General features: G+C 55.0%; 1 protein-coding gene across 2 annotated transcripts in view; it reads right to left on the reverse strand.

Moving 5' to 3' along the window:
- Nucleotides 1-5,081: 5,081 nt before the first annotated feature.
- The window catches only part of GALNT18 (polypeptide N-acetylgalactosaminyltransferase 18), a 338,672-nt gene continuing 318,551 nt past the window's right edge, over nt 5,082-25,202 (reverse strand). For both annotated transcript variants that reach the window (XM_040638811.1, XM_040638810.1), the window contains 2 exons: nt 19,305-19,469; nt 5,082-5,491 (listed from right to left, as the gene is read on the reverse strand). In XM_040638811.1, coding sequence (XP_040494745.1) covers nt 5,345-5,491; nt 19,305-19,469 — 312 coding nt within the window. In that variant the 3' untranslated portion in view covers nt 5,082-5,344. The remainder of the gene's footprint in view (nt 5,492-19,304; nt 19,470-25,202) is intronic.

Consider the following 25,202-nt stretch of genomic DNA (forward strand, 5'->3'; position numbering starts at 1 on the left):
TGCGGCTGTCTGTGGTCTCTGTCTGTGTCACGGCCACATGCTGCCCTTCCTCACGGCGGGGGAGGGGGTGTCAGCTGCCCCTGCTCGTCAGCCTCTTTCTCTGCTTGGCTCCGCTGTGGCTCCCTCCTTGTGACCTCGGCGTGCACCAGGCTGTGGCATGGTTGGTCCTCCTGGGGCCCTGATTGTCCCCATGGCACATCTTACTATGGCTGTGGCTCCTGGCCTTCTTCACTAACTGTTTGACTCTTTCCATGTGTCGTCGTGCAAATTTGCGGGCAGAATTTGATTGACCCAGTTCCTCTTTCTGTGTTAAGTCAGTGATTACTGGCCAGCCTAGGGACCCCTGCCCTCGGGTCAGCTTGAATACCTGTGGAGGGAGAGAGCATGGTCATGGTACAAACGGGGTCATGGCTGGGGCTGGGACAGTCTTCCTCAAAAGGGGTGCGGACACAGAGGGCAGTGATGAACATCTCCGGTCCATGTGCACAAATTCCCTGTCACCTGCTCAGTGCCCACTCCTTTCCCTGTGGAGACCAGGACAACGGCAGGGCTTGCCAGGCAAGGCGGGTGTGAGTATATGCAGCCTCCTGGAGCCTGGGGTCTGCCCTTCACCACCCCTCTTCTGCTCCTTGTAGGCTTGAGTTGTGTTTCCCCCAAATCCATATGTTGAAGTCCTGGATGTCCCCTCAGAATGGGACCTTATTTGGAGACAGGTTCTTTACGGAAGTAATGAGATTACAATGAGGTCATTAGGATGGACCCTAATCCCAAATGATGGGTGTTCCTACAAGAGGAAGAAATTGGAAATGGAGACACACACAGAGGGAAGGCAGTAGAAGGCACAGGGAGAAGATGGCGATTTGTAAGCCAGGGAGAGAGGCCTGGACACAACCCGCCCTCACAGCCGTCAGAGGACCAACTCTGCTAACACCTTGATCTTGGACTTCTCGACTCCAGAATGGAGAGACAACCCATTTCCATTGTTTGGGCCCCCCAGGGTGTGGTGCTATGTTATAGAAACTCTGGAAAACTGATACTCCCCCTCCCCCAAGCAAAACTTCTTGAAAAAAAGGAAAGAAGGCACAGGACTCCAACATCCCTCAGGATGGGGTTGGGGCTACAGGTGTCCAGAGCATATGACAGCCAGGAAGCCAGGCCCTGTCGCACCCACAGCCCACCCCGGGGTTTAGGGCCCCTGATCTGGATGCTTCCGACACCCAGCTTCTGGACTCACTGAAGGAGGAAAGACAGGCTGGTGCCTGAGTTACTCATCTACCATCTTTGTGAGACCCAGGAGACAGTTTTAGGCCAGAAGAAAAACTGATCCTGTTGCATTTTAGAAAGACCACCCCGACTATAGCAATGTGGAGGGCTGATGAGACGGCGGAGATGGGAGGCTGGGACAGCTGCAGAATGATGTACTGACAAGCTATGGGGGGTGAGGAGTGGGGGTGTTAGGGACGAAGGGAGGTCTCTGGCGTGAGCACCTGTTAGAGGGTGGTGTGGTTACTGGAGTGGGCCTGGGGAGAGGAATGATGGGTCGCTCTCTGCATGTCCCATCGGCTTTGTCTGAGGGACACCCTCAGAGGCCCAGGGCCCGTCAGCAGCTGGAGACGGGGCCCGGAGCTCAGAGGAGAGGTCAGGGTAGAGATGTGGGTTTGGGTATCACTGGTGTCTGGGTGGCACTGTGTCATGGGCATGGGACAATTATGCAGGGGTGGCCGTGAGCAGCTTCTCCCGCAGCCGACCTAGAGATTGGCATGTGGGAGGTGACTGGGACATGCGCAGAGCGAGTGAGGGGATGAGACAGGGAGGGAGGAACGCTGGTACAGAGCACGTTAAAGTGGACCATTGGGGCTCCGTCTCAAGGGGTCCCCCATGGGGGGGGATCAGGCCTCACATTTGTGACTCTGAAGCGTGAGGAGGCCCATCTCTCATTGACCAGGCTCGTTCCTGACGCCCAAAGGCACAGGCTCGAGCATGTGCCTATGACCAGGGAAGGACCGATGCAGAGAGACCCAGGAAGCAGCCGGGGCTGTAGGTCTGTGACTGCTGGCAGGTGTCCTGCACGGCCAGCCAGGATATGGCCAGGTTACTGATGGCTTCTGCCATCATCTCTGCAAACAATTGTGTCCGTCTTCCAGTGGGGAGTGAGGTGCCCATCTTCTCCCTTCACTACTCAGAGTGGATGGGCCCATGGGCACCCACAGGTGAGGGCTGGGGCCGAGCTGTGGCCGAGCTGTGGACCCAGGCTGTGGGCCGCCACGCCACAGGGCTGGCTGTCCAGGGGGTCTGAGTCACGGGCTAAATGAGCCCTTTCTGGTATCAGGGAAGGCGGTGGAAACAGGAGACAAAGTAGTTTAATGTGCAAATCACTAAGAAAAATAATGACCTCACTCCAGGGTGTTCAGAGAGCCCCCAGCCAGCTGCTAATTAGCTTGAAGCAACAACGGGGAGAGGCAGCCGGCCGAGGCTGGGGTGGCGGAAGGCTGGATGTGGCTGAGTGCCCTTGGCCTCCTTCCTCTATGCTCTCCCCTCCTACCTCTGGCCCACACTCACCCAGCCCCTCTGCTTTGGAGATGTGCGGGCTTGGAGGACTCGCCCTTATCCCTCTAGGATGTAACTGAGCCTGGACTGGCCATGTGGTCCCCACTCTTAGGAGGCCAGGGCCCTCAGGGAGCCTCTCAGGGCCAATTCTCCCACCAGGGCCTGGGCGTCTGGGCTCAGGGAGATGGTGAGTTGGTGTCTGAGGAAGGAGCTGCCCTCTCTCCCCCCATTTTAACTGCCTCCAGGTTAGCTCAAAGGGGAGAGCACTATTTTGGGGTTTGCTTCTGAGAGTGCAGATGTTGGGAGTGGTTGAGGGCAGGGTGCCTTTGATAGGAGGACGAGGATGTGTGGAGTTTGGGAAAGTGTGGGTTTAGGTAGCGACGAGTATGAGGACAAGGGCCTCTAGGCAGGTGACATAGACAGGGTAGGTGTTTACAAGTTGGGTGGACAGGCATGGCCAGGTGTGGGTGTAGACAGGTACACAGGTGTGGATCTCAATGAGAGCTCCTGGGTGTCAGGACGCCAGTGCGTAAGATATTAACAGCTAAGACCTTATAGCACTTCCTGTCCCCGTCATCGTTCCACTTGCTTTACGTCCATTTACTCATTGCATTTTCACAACCACCCCATAAAAGATATTCCTAGTTTTTAAGGAGAGGACACAGAGACAGGGAGAGGTTACGTAGGCGCTGACATGGTCCAGCCAGTAACGGGCTGTCTGACGCACGGTCCATGCTCTTGGGCCTTCTCGTGCGCGGCAGGAGGCCTGGGGGAGTGTGGGAAGGAGGGTACGTGGGACCTGGTCCAGGCTGGTGCCGAGCAGGGCTCTCAGCCTTCGGCAGGCAGTCAGAATCACTGAGACCACTTGTTAAAACCCTGGCTGTTTCTGATTCAGGAGTCAGGCAGGTGGGGCTTGAGAGCCGGGGACCAGACGCGGGGACCCCTGGTAGGTGGTGACTTCAGAAGCACGGTGCGTTGCCGTGCGGGGAGGCGTTTGAATGAGGTGGAGGAGTCAGCAGGGGGGAAGCGATATGGGAGCCCCTGCTTCCTGAGTGTGGCAAAGGCAGTGCCTATAATTCCCTCTTGAGAGTCCTGCTTCCCGTGTCCACCTCCCGGGGATGGGGGGACCCTAAGTTCTGTGGTGGGAGTTAAATGTAAGCCTGAAGGGGAGGCTATGGTGGTGGCCTGAGGAGGCCCCGTGGCCCCTCCAGGGTGAAGCCTGTGCTAGACGGGGTTCTTGGGGTGCTGGGTGGCCAAGACAGGAGGCCCCTGTCCCCTGGGGGTCCCACAGGCCTAAGAGGTGTCTCTGTGTACACTCAGTGTTCAGCTATAGATTATTATCCCAAACAGGCAGGGGTTGGGGCTGCAGGCCCCTGGAAAGAGGTCCTAGAAAGCTTGAGGGGGTGAGCAGGGCTGAACTCTGTCCGGGAAGCATTTCCTCCCCTGAGTCTTACAGCCTGTCACTCACTGCTGCTCTGCTATGAGCTAGGGGATTGGAGGTGGTGCTGGGGGTGTCCTTCAAACTAAACACAGGAGCCCCCAACCTGAGGAAGGCCTCTTGGGACTGGGAAGCTAGTGGAGGCACAGAGGATGGGGTAAGAGGCTGCAAGAGGCTCTAAGGGTCACTGGTCTCCTGAGGCTGGGCCCAGAGGGGGACTTGCAGCCATAGCTGAATAGGCCACATGTTGTGGGTTCAATTGTGTCCCCCCAAAAGATCAGAAGTCGGCACTGCTCAGTGCCTCAGAATGTGACCTGATTCGGAAACAGTCTTTCCAGAGGGAATCCAGTTAACATGAGGTCACAACGGTGGGCCCTAATCCAGTGTAACTGGTGTCCTTATAAGAACAGGACATGTGGACCGTGAGGCAGACACACGGAGGGAAGAAGACATGAAGACACAGGAGGCACACGGTCACCTGTGGCTTGGGAACGTATGAGGCTCCCAGAAGCTAGAAGCGTGACTTCACCCAGACGCTCTCTCACGGCACTCGAAGGACCCAGCTCCGCCCCCGCCTTGCTGTGGGACTCCGGACCAGAACCAGGACACGATGAATTTCTGTTGTCGAAGTCACCCAGTCTGCGTCCCTTTGCCGTGACAGCCCGAGGAAACAAATACACCGTGATTCATGGAAGGAGCCACTGGCTGGGGGCGTCTGTAGGCCAGGTCATTGCTGGGGGCATGAGCAGAGAGCCGCTTTGGGAGGTGAGGGAGGTGACCTCAGCGGAGGCCAGCACAGCCTGCAGCCCCGCAGCTGATGGTCCAGTGGCCAGCGAGCAACGCTGCCGTCTCCAGAGGACGCATGCGCTGTGGTAGAGGCCGATAGAACCTGGAAGGTTGTGGTGCCCTTCTTGCCACCCTGGGCCGAACGGAGTAGGCTGGCGGTGTGCACCAGCTCCCACTGTTGGCGGGGCCTTCAAGCCTCCTTTCTCGAGGATGAGGAACAGGAAGAGCAAACAGGGACATGAACCGCAAGTTTGGAGGAACCAGGCGGGCGTCTGCCCTGAGCCCCAAGTGACCGCAAAAACCCTTTTCTTAATCAATAGTGTTTTATTGTCAGTTATAAATATTTTCCATTTGTCCCCTATTTACAGTTGCAAAATAGTCTATGATATTATACCATCACCCACCACTCGGCACCTTTCTATAAACTCCATGAAAATCGCAGAGGAAATAAAAAGCTCTTTTGGGGGGTTCCCACTAACCTGGTTCCCCTAGACTCCGAACCACCCCACACGGACAGCAGGCAGCAGTGCTACACAGTAGCAAAGGGACGGGCGGGGGCGGCTCCCGGCGGGGTCAGGACGCCAGGCTCCTCAGGACGTTGGTGATACTCCAGTGCTGGCCCGAGCACCGCTGCAGCACCAGCTGGAAGCCGAACTCCGAGTCGCTGTTCTCCTGCAGCTCCAGGCAGCGCTTGGACTTGCGGTTCTGGATGGGGCCTCCCTAGGAGCCGGGGCGGAGAGCGCCGTCAGAGCACAGACAGGCAACGAGGGGAGATCTGGGGGACCTTGGCCCCAGACGCGGCTGGGGGCTAGAATGATCAGTGTGGCCCGATGCCCGGGAACAAGAGAGGCTCCAGGAGGTGTCGGGGGCAGCGTTCCCATGCAGCCCCAGGCTCCCCTCCTCTGATGGGTCGGTCTCCTCCCTCAGCTCCCACAACTTTCACGCAGTCTTGTGGTTGTCTAAACCTACTTGCATTACATCGGGGTTCCTGAGACTGAGCAAGCTGTGTCCTGTGTTGGGGTCCTTCTGCAGGCTTCCACGGCAGGCCAAGCCAGGCCTGTTTCAAGGCTCAGCACCTGCTCCATCTCCTCCAGCCTTCCCCCTCCCACCTCACCCCTACCTCCATCTCCTCTCCTCCAGTCCACCCAGCCGGCTAGGTGCTCCTCACCTCGTGATTTCTCCAGCTCGGCACTATTGCCTGGTGGCGGAATTACTTGTTTCCTTGTCTATCCCCCCTCTACACTAAGAGTCCTAGGTCTTATCAATTTCTGTGCCCTCCACATCCAGCAAAAAGCCCGGTACATAACCGATGATCGGTAAATGCTGGGTATCGTGACCCACAGAGGTGAGAGGAGATGGGTCACAGGAGAGGGGTGCAGTGCCAGGTGTTTCACTTTTGAGTGGCCCTGAGCAGACCTGGCAGCAGGGAGAGGGAGGCCCCCGCCTCTCATGACCACAGCCCACCCCCAGCGACATCCCGCGCCTACCCCAGTGAACGGCACGCTGGGAGAGAGGGAGTCAGCAAACTTCTCCTGTAAGGGGTCATCCCCCGTCTGCTACCACTGTCCCTGTGGTGACAGATGACATGCCAAGAGAACAGTAAGGCTCAGTTCCCACAGCGACCTAAGAACCTGGCAGTATTCACTGCGGCCGGACACACACATCCCCGAGACCAGCGCTGCCATGGCCGGGTGTGCATCGAACGGAAATGCGTGCACCGAAGACAAGCACCTGAGTGCTTCCGAAACATGATTTGAAAAAACCCCAGCCTGGAAGCAAACCCAGACGCCCCTCAATAGCAGAATGGACCAATAACCTTCGTTGTTCACATGCTGGAATACCGTACAGCCTCAGAAATATACAGACTAGAGCTCCGCTCAGTATGAATAAACCTAACAGCTACCACGTTAGCCAGAGGTGAGGCAGGGAATACACACCGAATTCCACTCGTACACCTGCCGAACAGGCAATGCAGGACCAGTGTTAAAGCCAGGATGGGGGTGATCTCTGGGGAGGAGAGAGTGGCAAAATGATTGACAGGAGGCCAGAGAGGGGGTTCTGGGGTGCTGGTGGCGTGCTCCTTCCTGATCTGGCTGGTGGTAACATAGATGTTTGCTTTGTTTTAAATCACTGTTTGAAATCATTTATCTTTGTGCCCGTTTCTGTATGTATGTGTGTTATCATTCAGTTAAAATTTTTTTAAAGACGTAGCTCCCTCAGAAGGGACTTTGAACAGTGGGTGAGGCAGGCAGTGAGAAGCTGGATGGCAAAGGGAAGCAGGAGTATGTCTGTATGTATGTCGGGGAGGAGGAAGGGAATTCCTACTTTCCAGCGTGGGAGATGGCCCTGCAAATTTCTTTCGGAGTATTCAAGGGAAGAAAGCAGGTCTCTCCTGCTGTGCCCCGAGGCCAGCAGGGACTCACCGCACCCAAGAGCAGACCGACAAGAGAACAAAGGGGACACCCAAACAGCGAGCTCATCTGGGGACCACGGGCTCAGTGAGAGGGACACTGCAGGCAGAGGAAAGAGTGGCCATCCAGCAAGGGTTCGGAAAGGACCCTGGAGTCCCCAGGTGGAAGAGACTCCGAAGGCTGACGCCCCAGCTCTCATTGGCAACCTGAATAACCTCTACTTCAGCCCGGGGCCTCCGGCTCTGCCTGGCTCCACTCCGCCCTCCCCCCCCCTCCCCGCCCCCCAGAATGAGGGGATGACTCACTCCTCTCCTGAGCCAGCACTCTCTTCCCCAAGCTGCTCTCCCCAGGAGCCTTCTCCTCCCACTGAGCTAAAATCCTTGTCGGGGGGCATCCAGCAAGGCGCCCCAGACTGTCCCCCGGGGTTCCCACACTTGGATCTGCTCCTGCTTCTCCCCCTTTCCCCTCCCAATAGGGTAAGGTGAGGCCCACGTCCCCTGAGTTCTACGCTTTTCTAGGTTAAACTGACACAGTTCCGTGTGGAACAGTTCTGTACAATGTTCCATCCTGGCTGCCCATCTTTGGACCAACTCCAGCTGTTCTGTGTCACTCAGAACAGGCTACAAAGCAGAGGCCACCACCTCATTTCCACTGGACAACAGGCTCCTTCAACAGAGCCAACAAATCGGACTCCTGGGATGATGATGGATGACAGCCCCAAGTTGTCCCCTTGGAAGCTGTGGGTCCCCATCCTGTCCCTCAAAAGCTGGACCTGTGGACCCAGAGACTTCCCTTGTGCCACGGCTCCAAGGAAGGCCAGCCCGTCGCTCTGTCCAGCCCAGGTTTCTATGGTTTCCGTTTCTATGGCCTGAGCCCATCTGCTGCCCACACCGGGTTGGGCGGTGTCACTGCCGCGTCCTTGGCACACGGTGGCCGGCCCCCTGGCCCGCCGACACCCCTGCCAGCCGGCGGTGCACTCCAGCCCGTGGTGCTAGGAGTGGAGCTACCCGGGGCGCGGGCGAGACCGGCCGGCTGGCTAATTCACAGGGTCCGCCGGTCCTCCTGGCGGGCAGAGGGGAAGGGCAGTGCTCACCAGCGACGTTTCTTTCCTGCTTGTCAGCCGGTGGCCGTGGGCTCCATGGGGTCTCGGACCGATGATCATTTCTGTCCTGACTACCGCGGGACGAGCCGAAGGAGTCATGGGAAACCCTCTCGCCAGCTCTAAAACACGCGGCTGTGAGGCTGCTCGAAGAATCAGATGGGGGCTCTGGAAAGAGCGCCTGGCGGGCAGGACGGGGGCCAGACTGAGTGCCCACTTGCTCTGCTGATGGCCGGCTTCTCAGCGTTTCCTCAGGGGCCGGCTGGGCCTCGCTTGCCAGCGGCCGGGCTGCTTCGGCCACCCCCGCATCACCGAACTTGGAGAAGTCTGTCCAAAACCCAGAAGGCCGCGGCTGCTCGCTTTCTGCCACCACACAGGCACATTCTACGCCTTCCACAGGGCACCTTGCTGGGCCCGAGAGAGAGGGAGGTCTCTGTGGAGTCAAGTGTTCCTTCAGAGACTCAACTGTGACACTTCCCAGGCCCCATCCTGGCGCTCAGGACCCCGGAGACAGGAAGCGTGGTGACCCTGGGGCGGAAACAGCCTGTGTGGCCTCTGGGCAGGATGTGGAAGAAATAGAGCGAGGCCAAGAGCTGTGAAGGAGACGTGGCCTCAGTGAGAGTGTCTGGGCCTGTCAGGGAGGGTGAAGTATGAGGTCAAGGCGAGCTCCCTCCCCAGAGGCTCCAGGAGGAGAAACTTCTAGAGCAGCAGAGAAAGGCCTACTTGGAGGCCTCACTGAGCAGCCCTTGAATGAGTCTTGGGAACACGCTTGGGCTATGGGAAGAGGAGGCAGGCCACTTGGGTGCTGGAGCGAGCCTGGCCACTGGTGCTGCCTCCCTCCTGTCTTCCTTCTCAGACCTCAGTCTGTCTCATTCCATAAACTCTGGGCTCTCACCCCCTCTCTTTTATTTCCCAGGTACCTCGTGCTGGGTCAGATGCCTTACAGGCCCAGTCTCATGTATTCCTCACGAGAGTGCCATGGGTGCAGACGGCAATTATCCCCACTTCACAGAATTGGAGACGGGAGCTCAGAAAGGTTGGGACACAGATCCAGGGTCACATGGTCAGTAAGTGGTAGAGCTGGGCTGGGAGCCCCATTCACGGCTCCTCACTAGGACGCGTGGCTAGGCCCCCCACACCATTTCTCCAGGTCTAGACCGAGGGCTGTGGGTACCTCAGGGCCTGGGGTGGAGGAAGGTCACCTTGATGGGCTTCAGGGGCTCTGGGGAGCCCGTTTGGGCTGGTTCCTTTGAGGGCCCTCTGCAGACACATGATTCAGCCATCTATTCATCCATCCGTCAGATATTTAATGAAAGCCTACTGTGTGCCAGGAACAGTTCTAGTCCTGGAGATACATGAGTGACTAAGCAGGAAAAGATCTTAGTCTTTAAGGAGACGAGATTCCAGGAAGGGGAGCAGAGTCAATTCTCTGGCGTGTTAGAAAGCAATAAAGCCGTGCACAAAAACGTAGGGCAGAGCTCTGGGCTGAATGTGAGTTCTTAAAATTTCTATGTTGAAGCCCTAATCCCCAGTGTGACCTTTGGGAGGTCATTCAGTCATGAGGTGGAGCCCTCGTGAATTAGATTAGTGCCCTTATAAGAAGAGACACAGGAGAGAGGACGTCTCCCTATGCCGTGCGAGGACGGGGTGAAAAGGCGCACACACGCAGACCAGGAAGAGGGGTCTCAGCAGACACTGCCCCCTCCCACCTTGATCTTGGACCCCCAGGCTTCAGAACCGTGAAGAATAAATGTTGGTCCTTGAAGCCTCTTGGTCTACGATCTTTGTGTTCTAGCAGCCTGGATGGCCTCAGACAACCAGGAAAGGGAGTGGGGAGTGGGGGTGAGCAGGCCGCAGCCCTGACGGCGGTCAGAGAGCCTCGCCGGGAAGGGGAGAGCCGAGTGAAGGAACGACGGAGGAAAGGACAGTCCCTGTGCCCCAGAGCAAGGCTCCCGCAGCTGCAGAGGCCCGGTAAGTTCAGCAAACAGCACAGAGGCAGTGGTGCAGATCGGGCGTGGGGTGGGAGGAGGGGATGAGGCCCAAGGGATCCTCGAGGGAGGGGCAGGCTGTGTGAGGGTTCACAGCCACGGAAGGGCCTTTGGCTTTTAATTTGGTGACAGGGCCAGCCGCTGCAGGGCCGGACTGACATGTAAAGCGGGCCATGCTGGCCGCCGTGTGGAGCCAGGAGCCGTGCAGGGAGGAAGGAAGCGGGGAGGCTGTGTGCAGGTCCCTCACAGCCCTGGGGGCCCCACCAGCAGCCGCAGAGGGGCTGGCCCCGCCCTCCGTGGAGGGCACAGTCCCTCGGTTTACCAGTCCAGTCATCTAAATTATTTGTGTAATACATACAACTACAGGATCTGGAAACACACAATACTTTTAATTAAAGAATTTAAATAAGGGCAATTAAACCTGGCAGGAGAGATGTTCCAGCACACAGAGAGCTTAATTGGAATGGAAACCGAATTAAATATGGAAACAGCATTAAAAAAATCAAAAGCCGAATGTATAGAATTAAGGAGGCTAATAATAATTCCTAGAGGTGGGTTCCCAGCCCCCAGCCTAGTTCTCCTTCTGGGCTTCTCTGGAGTAGTCACTAGGAAGGGCACGGGAGACGTGTGGGTGGAAGTGAAGAGCGTGGGGCTCTGCTCCTGGCCTTGCCTCTGAATTTGGGTCTTGCCACGTGTACAGCGGGGCCCGGGGGGGCCGTGGTCCACGAGCGCCTTAGGCTGAGGCACCGGGGAGTTGGCCCCAGATCCTGCAGATACGCACCTCCTCTCTGCCTCAGTTTCCCCAACTATGTGCCTGGGGCAGCTAGAGGTTTCCTAACTAGCCCTGTTTGTCCTGGGGTGTCGTCGCGGTAAACAAATTAGACAGAGTCCCTGGAGGGCTTCCTTACCACAGATCACTTCTGGGTCTGCCGTGGGGCCCAGACATGGGGGTGCTGCTGTTGGTGATGCCGGTTCGGGGACCCCAAACCAGCTGTCACCCTCTCTCAGGAAAGGACTGGGCCTGGCTCGTCGCTTGCACTGCTGACCTGAGAAGCATCCAGAGCTTGTGGGCTGAGCTTGGGCTGCTCTCCTGTTTAGCAGCAAGGTGTTTAGAGGAGCTCGTGTGGACAGACTCCTGTATTCCAAAGTCTTCCCTGCTTATTTCTGAGCTCTCGTTCCACTATCCTTTCCGATTAATTTTCCACAGGCAAGTGGCCTGGAGGGTATTTGGCTTTAAGCACAGTGGGCTTGGGAGTTTCCAGGTTAAGTAGTTAATGATTAGTCATCAAAGACTTCAAGGCATGGGTGGGATGTTAGCACTAGTTCAAGAAACTCTGAGATTAAGTCTTTCTGTGGAGGAAAGTGGTCTTTCTGTATTATGAATATTCAACACCAGATTTATTCAATAAGTGCTTTGGCATTTATTTTCCTTAAAGGAGACTCACCAGCGCCCTAGAGAGAGTCTGCCTGGGATTTGCTGTGAAGGTCCATTGCACCGAAGATGAGGTAATGACAATGTCAAGTGCCAAAAAAAAAATTAAAAAATGGTGAAGTGGGGTTATGGAGACAGCGGGGTGGCTGCAGGGAGCTCGCTGAGGAGGCAGGAATCCAGCCGGTTCACACACACCAGTGACTGGCTTGGCAGGGGGACTCCAGCCCAAGCACGCACTGCAGCCATCCATTGGTTTTCTAGAGGCAAGACAAGGGCACCATGGGATGGTGGTTTAAAGCATGAATCCCAGAGGCAGCATTCCTAGATTTGGCCTTGGACAAGCGACTTAATCTCTCTGTGCCTCAGTTTCCTCATCTATAAAATGAGGGTAATTCAAGCCCCCACCAGCATTGTCGTGGGGGGTTACGTAATATTTATAGAGCAGTTACAATACTATCTGGCACCTAGTAGGCACCACGTAAATGTGCAATAACAAATTTGAAAATCTCGCTCAAGTCTGAATGGTGGGGCCTGAGCCATCACACCTGCTCCTGGCTCCTGATCTCTGTGGGACGAGCAGCAGGAGGGGGCGTGCTGACCGCCATAAACTAAAAGTCACAAACTTCCGGAGCCCACACAAGGCTTTGTCAGCCCATCAGAACTGGACAATTCCACATTTGCCCCTTCGTATGACATGGAAATGAAAAGGTGCTTTATTCCAGAGCCATAATGAAATACCCGATTATAGTCTTTTCTTTTCAATACAAAAGGTTCTTGAAGTTGGACTTCTTGACAGCAACTGGGGATCGGAGTGGGAGAAAGTCAAGGACTCCTCCTCTTTGCGTGTGGGGAAATTCTTTGGCAGAATTAGCCGTGCTCCCTGGGAAATGTGCTCTGCAAATAGGTTCTTTTTTGAGTGGGTTACTCATCTTGCATCAAATTATCAAATTAGACCCCACGAATCAGAGCCAATTATCCTGGACGGGCAGGGCTGGCTCTGCACTCAGCTCTCTTCCGGGCAGTCTCCTCATACTCTTGAAAATTTCTTCTCTCCTGGCATTAATGGACATCTCTGTTCTTATCCTTGATGTTCCTCATTTGGAAAATGCATAAATGCTTCGCAGAGAATGAGGCGCACACAGGGGCTCAGGTGTGCGGACAGCCCACCACGGGAACGCAGATCTATGCGCACTCGGATTCCCAGGGGGGCCTCGCTGGCATTTCTGCCAGAGAACCCAACAGCCGGGGGGTGTGATGGTGCACCCCCCAGTCTGGGAGCAGCGTGCAATACAGTCTGAATATCCTGACATTTCACCAAAGCCTCCTGTTTTGAAAAATATTCACACCAATTTGTACTCCGCTCCAACAGTATGGGTATGTTTCTACCTCCCTCCTTCAAATCTGAAGTCACAGGAAGGAGTACGCGTTTACCCTACAATTTTGAGCGCGGTTGGGATGTACCACCACCTAAAATTGTTCTTTGTAGGAACCAGAGATTTCTCCAACTCAGCAGGGTCCTTTGACTATTATGTTGAAATGTCCTTTCTCAGTGTCCACACGTGTGCAAGGAGAGTCATCATTGGTAAACTTTTGTCCATCTTGGGGTGTCCCACAGACCTGCCTCAAGACCAGGAGGCCTTTGGTTAATATTTGTGAATTTTTTAAAAAAAGAAATCCTTCATTCGATTAACAACAGCACGTCGGGGGCTCCTGTCTCAGCTCTCCGTTAGGTGTCAGACAGCCCTGCCCTCGGTGTCGTGGTTGATGAAAGAGGGGGACATGGAAATAATGGAAAACCAATTGCAGAGAGTAGGATAAAGATGGTCCTCATACAAGGAGCTCGGCTCATTTTCGGACTTTCAGGGCCTTTTCCTGAGGCGGGCCCAGGGCAGCTTCTAGGTGGGAAAGTGCTCCTCAGGGCTCCCTGTCTAGCTTCCGCTGAGCATTGCAGAATTTCGGGGCTGCCAAGCCCTTAAAGCCATCCAGCCTAGATCCGGTTAGAGCTGTGGAGCCTTACATGGCCCGCTGCGTGATCCCCGGAGCCCACCTCTCCCCCGAACCGCCAACCTCGTATCCGGACAAGTCTGGCGACACGAAGGCTGTTCTATCACCTGTCCTGCCTGCTTCCCTGTGCGTAGGGCAGCCCTTCAGCTGTGAGAAGCTGGAGCTAAGATGCCCCTGGTCTTCCTGGTCCAACAGTCTGCGTTTCTTCAGCCATGCTTTCAAATAGGTAGACTTTAAGGAAGTTGGACCTTAGAAGACACACATCATAACAAGATGTGGCAAGAATCCCGTTAAGAATGTCTTGAACAGAGGGCTCCAGCATTCGCTTCATCATTCAAAGGACCCATAGTGGGGGAAGGGCAGCATCTCATTACCAGGGAGATGCAGTCCATTGTGTTGCTTGGCAGGTGTCCTGCCACAAAGTTCTCTGCTTACTCCCTCTCCTTCCATTGGTGCCTGGCTTATTGACTAAAGGCCTCTTTCACTAATACTTTGTCACCAAATCCCAGAATCCCCCAAATATCAGTATGCAGGGTACTCTCAGAAGACCCTGTAATTTATAGGTGTCAGTTTAGGACATTCTTTATACCAGGAGGAATCACAAGCTAGAGAAATTGCAGAAGGCAATAACGACGACTTCTGGTGTTCATGAAATTTCATGTGCTGGTGTGGGAAATGTTGGCTGTCTAGACACAGGTGTGTGGCTTGAGAGGGACAACACTGGCTGCCCACTGACTGTTCTTCAAACCCAGAGCCCAGGGTGGTCCTGGATTAGTACCCGCCCCCCAACTCCCTGCATTTCACCCATTACCACCTCCAACAGACTGCAGCAATGTCTCTCAAAGTGCCCCCCAACAGCTGTCTGGCTCCATGCCCTCACGGCGACCAAGTCTGCCCTATCTCTCATGGGAACAATGGGACAGCCCCCTAACTTGCTTTCCTGTCTCTTTTGTCCCAGTCCCCCCTACACTCTACGACCAGAGGGATTCAGACCCCATCATGACCATTCACTGCTTAAAATTCCCCCTGCTTCCTCCCTTTGCTTTTAAGGTGAAGTCCGATCTGTTGGCATGGGTTTCAACGATCACCATTATCTGCACCCAAACTGACTCTTTTGCCTGATCTCTCCCATGCTCCTTTGGAAATTCTAAGTTCCACCCGTACCCGCACTGGATTTCTGTTCCCCAGACATGCTCTGTATTAAATTGCCTTTGCCCAGGCTAAGCCTCTGCGTGGGATGTTCTCCCTTCTTGCACCTGGGAACTGCCCTACCACTGTCAAGATCCAACAAGCCTTGAATGTGAAACCATCCCTGAGCCCGGCACGCTGGGGTCCCGGCACACCACACTTCCCTCATTTCTGGTCCCATCTTCCATTTTGTTGTGCGTTTATAGGCTCATGAGCTCCTCCAGGGCAGAGGCCGTGTCTGTTTCCTATCTGCATCCCTCCTGCCTAACCCCCATACTCAATAAATGTTTGATGAATGACTGAAGGAAAGAATGTTCATCATCAGAAAATGGCTCATTAGAGCCCTGTACGTCAGTGTTGCCAAGAGATGTTTTCATCAAACGTGGTGCCCTGTGTCAGGATCTAACGCTGTCCTGATTCATCCTGAGCATCGGAAATTCAGAAGAGCTTGCAGGGGATAGAAGAAAGGCATTTTATTTGTTAAACAGAAAATCAGGGTATGAGATGGAACACTAAGATATGCAAATGCCTATCTTCTTTGTGGGAGAACCTGGGAGAATCGCACTAGATTATTTTGAAATTAATTCAGCCTGAGTGTCTGTGGAGTTTAAATGCAGCCCTCAGGAGAGTAAATAATGCGGAATGTGAAACCGGGAGAGATTTGAGATGCACCAGTAAAAGCCTCCTTCAGCCCACCTTCTGCACCAGATCATTCGGCTTGGTAGGATCTCTATGTAATTTGCAAAGATTAAAACCTGTTGCAAGAGAATTAGCCCAAACACGTGATTTAATCACGTAAGAGGCTTCCAGCCTCCTCTGGCCTTGTCAACAGTAGTTTCTAACCAAAGAGGGCTTGCGGGCAGACTCCAGGTTGCTTGATAAATATCGATTATTTTGCATTAAACAAAAATTTCACATACGTGAATCTTTAAATATCAAGCAAGAGTGGCTGCTCTGGGTTTGCAAATAGGGATTTAAACATATTATTTCCAAACAGTTCTTCTTCGTAGAAGGATCAAAGAGGTGACTGCCAAGGCACCCTGGGAGTTTCACTGGGTGTGTGTGTAAGTGGCTGAAAACTGCCCAGGCTCCGGCGGCCAGCCTCCCAGACACTGCCTGCTTTGTTAATCACCGTGTCCTTTCAACTAGGATCACGGGGGGCTGCCTGTTTAAGGCCGTGCACTGAGATGAGAAAAGAGCTGGATTTGGGGGTGTCTTTGCCTGGAGTACGCCTATTTTAGGGGTATGTTCCTTTCTCTGCCCCAGTCAGGGATGGACGGCGAAGAGGAGGACCGTCCCGGGGTGCCGCGGCCTCTGGAGATGGAGATAGTCACCTCCGCCAGAGACCTTGGGGTGTGTCTCTCTGGGAGGGTTGGAAAAAAGGCCGATGGGCCTGGGCCTGGGGCTGGGCTGTGAAGCAGCCTGGGTTCGGATGCAACCGGCCTATTTGAACACCAGCTCAGGCCACGCGATCTTGGCCAGGTGGACTTGATCGCGTTTTGCCATCTTTGTGATGGAGCTGCTCGGCTTATTAGCACCACGAGGCTGAGGCTCCACAGAGCCCCGTTTCCCTGGTGATTCCGGAGCTCCTCGGAGGAACAGGCTTGCAAAGGGACCAGCAAGCTCACTTCAGCTCAAAAGCATGCAGACCCAGGTGACAGAGAGTCCCCAGAGCAGTGGGTGCCTGGCTGGGCCCCGACCTGCAGGGGCTCTTCCAGGACTGCCCGAAGCTCCTCCTCCTTCTCCCGGCCACTTGGCCAGTTGCAGCCGCAGGCTTGTCTGTTAAAGCCTCCCAGCCACACTTGTCAAGCTACTGCCCCACACTGCCAGACGCGGGGCTCCACGGGTCAGCCTCAGACCTTGCCCCTAGAGGAGAGCTGGGTGGCCAGGCAGGGTGTAAGCACCCCGGGGCACTCACGGAGGAGAGGGAGGAGGGAACAGCTAAATGCTCAGACTGCATTTCAGCCTCTTGCCAACTCTTCTTCCTGCCTCTCTCTCCCTTCTAGAATCTCCCCTTCCCCTTCAGCTCCACCATCTCTGCCACAGGGACATTCCAAAGTCCAGACCCAAACAGGCCAGTCCCCTGCTGTACATTTTCACTCCCAGGTGGGGTGGCCCACCTCCAGGCCTGTGGTGTCCGCAACCTGGCCTAGCTGCTCTTCAGGCCTGTCTGCACACCTGAGTACCCACGGCACCCTGAACGTGGCCGGGGTTTGAGGCTCCACAGCTTTGGTGCGTGCTGTTTCCTCTCCCTGGAATGCCCTTCCCCATTTTCATTTGGAGTAAGCTCCTACACATTCTTCAAGGTTAAGTCCTGTGTCCTGAAAAGCCAGCAGCCCTGCTCCAGCTCCTCACCCACCACCTTCCTGCGCCGTTTCCTTCCCAGTTCCCGGGAGGAAGCTGAGCTCGTGGGCCCAGCAGGCCTGGCTGAAGGCAGCAGAGTGTGGCCTGATGTGAGCCCCTGCATAGAGCCTCGGCATGGTGCGATCTCCGTTTCACCCCAGCAGAGTCAGCCCCACTCACCTCCACGGGGCCCACGTGTCCCTTTCTCTCTGTTGCCTCCAGTCTGCAGGCCGATTTTGCATTGAGCCCAAGCCGGGAAACAATTGCCGTTTCACCACGGAGCATGGCCCCGGCCTCCCTCCCTGACGCACACCTCCAGCCCTCTCTCGGCCTCTCAGTGTAAGGGAGGCCAGAGGGGAAATGTCCTCACTCCGGGCTACACAGCTGGCGGGGGAGGGGGGTGACAAAGGCAGAGTGTGGGGTCCGAACAGGTGTTTCAGCAAGAGAGAGGGAGGCGGGAGGAAGCTGTGCTCCGTACTCTCAAACCTCAGCCCTGACCCTGACCTTCTTCCAGGTGCTGCTACTAACATACCCCAACTGGAAGTAAAAGAGAATTTGAAATAATGTGCGGACAGTCGCCCCCAGGGCCACACTGGGCATGGTCTTTCACATCCTTGCGCCTCGGTTTTCTCACATGGAACGGGGTGACGGTACCTGCACACGCAGCCGTCGTGAGGATTCACTGAGCTGCGGGTGCCCCACGCTTCCAAAGCCGGGCCCTTAGCACTCTGTGAAGCCTGGCTGTTGCTCTTCGGGAGAAGGATCTTTACAGCTTACAACACACGGCAAAGTCTTGTGAACAGGAGGGCGGAGTCACCAGGCCTGGAGCGTCCCCGAAGGCCCAGCCAGGACTCCGAGCGAGCAGCCACACCGCACGCATCTCCTACCTGCCCTCGGAAGTGCTCCCATGTGGCTCCCCGTGCCGCTCCCTAGCACCTGCTTTCCCGGGGTCATGAGGCCCTCATCCGGGCTCTTGCTCCTGCTCTCCAACTAGCCCCTAAATCTGTGACCTTGTTTTGAACTCGGTATTGACCTCACAGGTCAAAGGTTCCCCATGCCCGTAGAACATGAGGTGGCTGGGACCCCCTCTTCCCTGCCCCCGCACCATAGGGAGAGTCACTACGAAGTCTCTTCCAGTGCCCGTCAGCTTCCTCCCCCTAGGACAGGAGCAGCTTGCTGGGAGGCTTGAGTCGGGGTCCTGCCACTCAGTCCCATGAATACGGACATTCCCTTTCTGACTTCCCTGGAAGCATCCACCACGTACAGTCCCCGATGCGTTAGGCCGCCGCGGGCTCCTCCCTTCCTGTTCTGAACACTTCCTCTGCACCCCCTGGGGGTTGGGTGTCCCTGCCCCTGGGGGGAAACTGGCCCTAACTTAGTGGATGCCCTGGGGGCTGGGAGGCCTCTGGGCCGAGGCAAAGGTTCTCTTCAAAGCGGGGTCTCTGTGGGCTGTCTCCAGTTGGACATCTTGAGCCCTGGGCTTCATTTTATAACCGGGCCAGCGGAGAGCAGGCAGTCAAATACAGGCCTCAGAACAGATGGAGACAACACAGGAATGCTGTGTCCCCATGGCCCTTTGAAGAAGCCTCCTCCCCTAGAGCGAGCAGGTCCTGGGAAGAAGGCAGAGCGGGGCATGGGCCAGAGATGCCCGAGCCCTGCCTATACCTGGGACACTCGCCTTCATCTCAGGAGAAAGGATGCGTGGAGCAGAAAGGCGAGGGTTTAAAGTCAGAGCGGCCCGAGTCTAAATCCCAGCCCTGCTCCTTACTGTGTGACTTTCCCCCTCTGAGCCTGTTTCCTTATGTCTACAACTTAAACGATAATAAAACAACAACAACAACAATAATAGTAATTTCCCCTTTAGAGCCAGTATCAGGAGACAGTAAGCTAACAACGGACGTGAAGCCCTAGGCACGTAGTAGGTCCATCCCGAGAGTTGGCCCCGAGTCGCAGCCTCCCTGCTGTCACCGTGTCCGCTCCCGCCCTCCTCCCACAGGCTCCGGGGCCCCGTGGGCTTTCCAGCTGCTCTTCACTCCCGTTGCTCTTGCTGGCGGCTCGGGGCTGTTACCTGAGAGAACTGCCAGTGGAGCTTCATTCTCTTGGCTTTGGCGTAGCTGCACTCGATGAGCCGGGGCCGGCTGTTGACGTCCACCAGGCACCTGTTGTCGTCGTCGTCGATCGTGGGGCTCAGGACGCCCACGTGGATCTGCTGACTGCTCGTGTAGTACACGTTCTGCGGGTGGGGCAAGAACGCGGTTCAGTGTAATGACCGGGAGCGGGGGAGGCCCGTGGGGCCGCTGCCTGGGCAGCTGGCAAAGGGAGTCCACTCCAGGGGCTTCACGTGATGTTCTATCGCAACGGACCAGAGGAAGGCCTTTTACGGCGCGATCCAGGACAGTCTCTGGTCCGCATGTATAACAGACAAAATTTTCAAGAAACAAAACTTAGTCTTACCATAAACAATCTGATATTTTTTATTCTATTCTTCTCCTGAAAAGCATTGGTCATAAACTTTTAAATTGATTTTACCACCCGTAGTTTAAAAAGCATGGCTTGAATCCAGTGTTTGCAGGCTTGTTGACGTCCTCCCTCCGTAAATATTTTGTGCAAGATACTGTGCTTGGCCGGTAGCACAGAGAAAAGACCTGCGCCATGCCTTAGGGAGCTCGGAGTCTTGCGTGATAGAAGACATGTAACACACAATTTCCATCCAGACTAAGACTGTACAGAGCAAGGCTTGGCAAACTTTTTCTTAAACGGCCAGGTGGCAAATATTTTTGGCTTTGCAGTGTGTTGGGAGGTCCCTAAGGCCACTCCCCGATTTCATGATTCATTAGGACTCACAGGACTCAGCCCATGTTTGTACTCACAGTCATGATTTCTTTTAGCAAAAAGATACAAGTCCTATCAGCAAAGGGAAAAGGCACATAGGGCAAAGCCTGAGGGAAACCAGGTGCCAGCTCCCAAGGGTCCTCTCCTGGTGGTCACACAGGATGCACTTAATTCCCCCAGCAAGGAGCTGAGACAACACAGGTGGGATGTTACCGACCGGGAAAGCTCTTGCAGACTCAGCTGGGTTTTTATCACGGCTGGTCATGTAGGCAGCCTCTGCCTGGTACATACCAAAATTCCAGACTCCCAGGAGCAAAGCAGGTGTTTAGCATAAACCATATTGTTTGTACAGTCTGGTTAGGCATAGCGAGCGACTCTTGCACATCTGGGAATGAGGGGAACCCTTCTGAAATCCAAGTTCCCAGAAACCTGTCAAGGGCCAACCTGATAAGCAGGCCTTTCAAAGGACAGCAGTCAGGCCTACTGTGTTAACTCTTTCCTGCACAGAGGGCTATGCAGTCTGAAACTCAACTCTGCCATCGTAGCATGAACACAGCCACAGACAACACGTAAATGGATGGCTGTGTTCTGGTAATGCTTCATTTACAAAAATAAAGGCTATGCAGGGGCTGTAGTTTACTGGCCCTGGTTTAGAGGCAAGTACATGACCTTTGGCCTTCAAAGTTTTCAGTCACTTCTCTGAAGTGGTTCCCAAAAAGGACTCGGAGTGACAAGTTATAGGGTTCGGTGAGCTTTTGTCTTCATATTCCTAAGGAAATTAACACCCCCACTTATGATTAGGCCCCCTGGGCAAATCGAGAGACAGTATTTCTTTGCTTGAGGTTGGAGGTGGAATGGGACCTCTTATTATCTTCATATATTAAAAAATTCTCACTGGTAAATAGTTTTGGTTCATTCCAAATGATAAAATGAAGCACTCTTCTTTTAGCAGAAAGGGGTGGTTGACAAGGACTTTTAAACATGAGTGCAGAACATAATTGGGACTGTGGGGTGAGAAGGGAAGACAGGGAAGGAGGTAAGGGGTGGTCCTTGGGGCCCATGTTCCTCCTGACCCTTGGAAGGCCAGGGAGGGCGTGGAGAGGCAGGCAGGGTCACCCTTCAGACATAAGAAGAGCCTCAGGCCAGTGTACCCGTCAAGGCCCCGACAGGAAACGGTACACTCAAGGAACCCAAGGAGGGTGTAATAAAGGGACAATTCTCCACGGTGTGGGGGGTGTAAGGGGACCACAGGGATTGTACGGTTCCCTGAGGATCGGAACATGGAGCTGTTACCGCTCCCAGACCCAAAGGGATAAGAGAAGACAGCAGGTATGAGAATCTGTAAGAGAAAAGTTACGGAGAGAGGGCTGACTTGCAAGAAGGCTTCAGGGTGGGAGGGGTTGGGGGAGAATGGTGAGTGGTGGTGAATAAACACCACAACTTTACTCTCCCCTCCCCACTCGGTTCTTCTTCTGGGTCAGCCCATTGGTAGAACCCAGCTGGAAGCCAAAGAACATGGGAGCCCATCGAAACATTCCATAAAGTCAGCCTTCTAGGGCAGAAGGAGAAGGATGGAGAGTGGATCTGGAGAGATGAATAGGAGACACACAGATAATCTTATAAGTTACCAGATTTGGTGAATCCATGGAAATAGGCATTAAACTACCAAGATGACTGATTTTTCCCATAATAGAGGTAAACAATCATAGTGATCAAAATTCTGAGCCCGGGCCAAATGTGGAATGCCTAGCTTCAATGTGGAAATGTGACCAGAACACAGAGGCAAAAGGAGCCTATTTGATACCTATATTGGGTAAGAGACCCTCCATTGTGTGGCCTGGATTTCGGGTTCACCCCCAAGGAAAGCCGGAGACCTGCTATGGCTTCCAGTTTATTGGAGGTGAGGGAGACTATGATGACTGGAAGGATTTAGGAAGTTAAATAGATGCAGTTAGGCATCTCATCCGTCCATCCACCATCCATCCATCCATCCATCCATCCATCCATCCATCCAACAGCAATCTCTAAGTTGAGATTGAAGATAATAGAGATGAGAGCCATGGTCTCTGTCCTGGAGGATCCAACAGCCAAGTTGGGAAAACTAACATATCAGGAAATAATGCCTGTAATTACACTAATATGAGCATTGTTTCTGCTTCCTCCAGTGGCCTATCCCAACTCTTGCTACTTTGAAAACAGAAATAAAAACTCACCACCGCCAGAAAGGCTTCTGTGTATAGGCAAAATCCCGGGGCCTCAGCCTGCCACAGAGCCTCTCTCCAAAAACTGCAGAGATGTTTATGCCCTTGGGTTGAATGCCCCAGGCTCTCTTCTCAGGACACAGGGTAGCTCCTGGTCACCCTGCTTGCCAGGACCCAGATTTCCCTAGGCTCGGGAACGTGGGCTGCCAGACAAGGACGGCCAGGAAGCCAGTTACTGCTACCCACCCCTTCTTCATCCCGGTCATCAGGGCCTGACTCCAGTCTCCAGGGCAGGCTGCCCAGGTAATAGCTGAAATCAGTTTTGTTCACTTAGCTGCTCGGAAGTGCTGGAGGGTGACGCTCTGAGAGCCAGGCGTGCACCTGCTAGCTGGTACAGCTCTCCTCCGAGCTGCTCATTGCTCCAGGGTCTGGGCAAATCCTAGTAGGGACAGACAGTTGTTTGTTGTTGCAAAGCAAACACCAAAGTGCATCTTGAGGGGCGGAACCACGACGCTGGCGGAGCAGAGAGATTCAGCGGAGGGTGCTCTCCAATCGTCCCTGGGACGCCTCAGAAGCCCCGCCGGCGGTGGATTGAGTCAGTAAATGGTCTGAACACAAAAGAGGGGAAACCGTTTCCTACGAGATGCCCCACTTTTAGTGCCAGTGGGCCCTGCAAGCATAGCTGTGCTTTCTGGGTCCCAGGGAACCTGGAAGGTTTCAGCAAGAAATGACTTAGAACTGTGGTTCCCAGAGAGGGGCAGCTTTGCCCACCAGCGTGTATTTGCAATGTCTGGAGACATCTGTGGCTGTCACGATGGAGGGGAGGGACGCTGCTCCTGGTGTCCAGGGGGTAGAGGTCAGGGGCGCTCGCTGCAACCTCCTACAATGCACAGGACAGCCCCTGCCCCGCAGCAAAGAGTTTTCTGACTCTGGATGCTCAAGGGTGCTGCTGTTGAGAACCCCTGCCTCAGGGGGCTAAGAACAAAAGCCGCGCTGTGTTCAGCTCCTACTCTGGGCCAGACACAAAGCCATGTGCGTGCCTTATGCCCCTGAACCCTAAAACAACTCTGTGAGGCAGGGGCTGCGATGATCCCCGTCTTGGAGATGGGGAAACCGAGGCCCAGGACATTAGGTAAAAGTCTCACAGGTGCAGTAGCTGAGATTTACACGGAGGCACTTTGACTCCAGGGCCACACCTGTGACCTCTCATTTCTCTCGCCTACCTCCCTTGGGTCCCGGCAGCTCCAGCATCGAGGCTGAGGGGGCGAGGCCAGGAGGCCGGCCAAGGAAGCTTCCCTGTGGTGATCCACCTGAGCTCTGAGAGGGGGACCGGGACTAAGGAAGCAGCAGACGGCCAGAGGGGCCTGTACCAAACACCTGTGATAGAAGAAGGTAAGAAGTGGGAGCCGGTGGGAGTCTGCCTGTGGCTGTTTTACAAGCCCCTGGGGGGGGGGGCATCTAGAAAAGACATCCCCACCACTCGGCTCCTCTTCGGCGGCGAATGACCCATCTACTCATCTTCCACACACCCCCATTCACCTTGGCAAGGCTCCGAACCTGGGCATTTCATTCTGATGCTTGCAAGGAAAAGAGAAAAACCCCTGCAGGTGACAGAGCAAACACGTCCGTGTCTCGGGACTCGCCCGGTGGAACCCTCCTCTTCCTCAGGCCGGGAGCAGGAGGCATGATGAGTAGCTGAGCGGGAGCCCACGTTACCCCTGGGTGCACACTCCTGCCCTGGGGGCCACTGAGCTAAGGTCGCGCAAGGACCCCCCGGGGCTGGAGGTGCCCCTCGCTCTGTCACTTCATCTCCTGGATGAGCAAGGGCTCCCACCCCGCAGGATGCAGGCGGACCCCAGGCCAGAGCCCTGCAGGCTGTCCTCAGCACCCCTTCTCTACCTGGCAGGGGTGGAGGTGGGACCTGCCTCTGCCAGAGACTGAGGTATGGCCGTCCACAACACGTGCCCTGCGCCCATATCCAGCAGCACCACACCGACAGATACTGCCCCCGGCCGTGGAGGGAAGGGCGAGAGAGAAGAAACATAGTTTTGTACACCTGTCTGCTAGCTACTGTCCCTATCTGTGGTCACCTCCCAGTTGTAAGGATAGGGAAACCGAGGCTAAGAGGCTATACAAACCTTGCTGAGGTGCAGAGCAGGCAGCTGCTCTCTTCCCTCCTGCCTGGGGGAGGTTCCAGGGAAGGAGGAGACCTTGACAACTCAGGGCCTTCATCCCACTCCCGGGTTGAGCACCCCAGATGGTCTCGTCTCCCCCAGCCCTCGGCGGGGCCTCCCCCTGAGCAGAGGCTGAGACAGGCAGGGGGAGGAGGGGAGGGCCTCCCAGGCAAATCAGGAGCAAAATGGGGTTGGTCACATGACTTAATAACATGGTTCCAAGGTGCAGCAGGAGTCCCAGCTCTCCTCCAAACAATGGGCATGTGGATTTGGGGAGCTTTATTTCCTTCATTAAGTGATGTTTCCTTGGCAACACTGCTGGCCTATCGAGTGGGCGCCCTTGAAAAATAAGGTAAGGTAGAGACACTCTCTCATCGGGAGAAGGGGCAGCAGTGGTGGTGTTTGGCTCAACCTGGAGGGTCCTGAGGGGGTGGAAGGAGAGGAGTCATTGCGGGGCACTCTCAACAAGAGGCTCTAGAAGCTACTACAGGGAGAAAACGGCTCTATTTGCGGGTGCTTTCATGGGGAAAGTGATCCAGGATGGAGTTGACGTCATTTCTTCGGATACTTGCAGGAGATCTGTAGCCTCAAGGATTGTTTGCAGCCCAATGATTTTTCAGAGCCCGGTCCTCTGTGGGGGTGGGGAAACACACCAGGAGAGTGGCAGTCTAGGGGTCCAAAAATCACAAACAATGGCACAATTACAAAGTATCAAAATGGGGGGTAGCAAAGATCACTGGAGGGAAAGCCAGCCTGTGG

Source organism: Ursus maritimus, unplaced genomic scaffold, assembly GCF_017311325.1.
Source record: "Ursus maritimus isolate PB19 unplaced genomic scaffold, ASM1731132v1 scaffold_23, whole genome shotgun sequence".
NCBI lineage: Eukaryota > Metazoa > Chordata > Mammalia > Carnivora > Ursidae > Ursus > Ursus maritimus.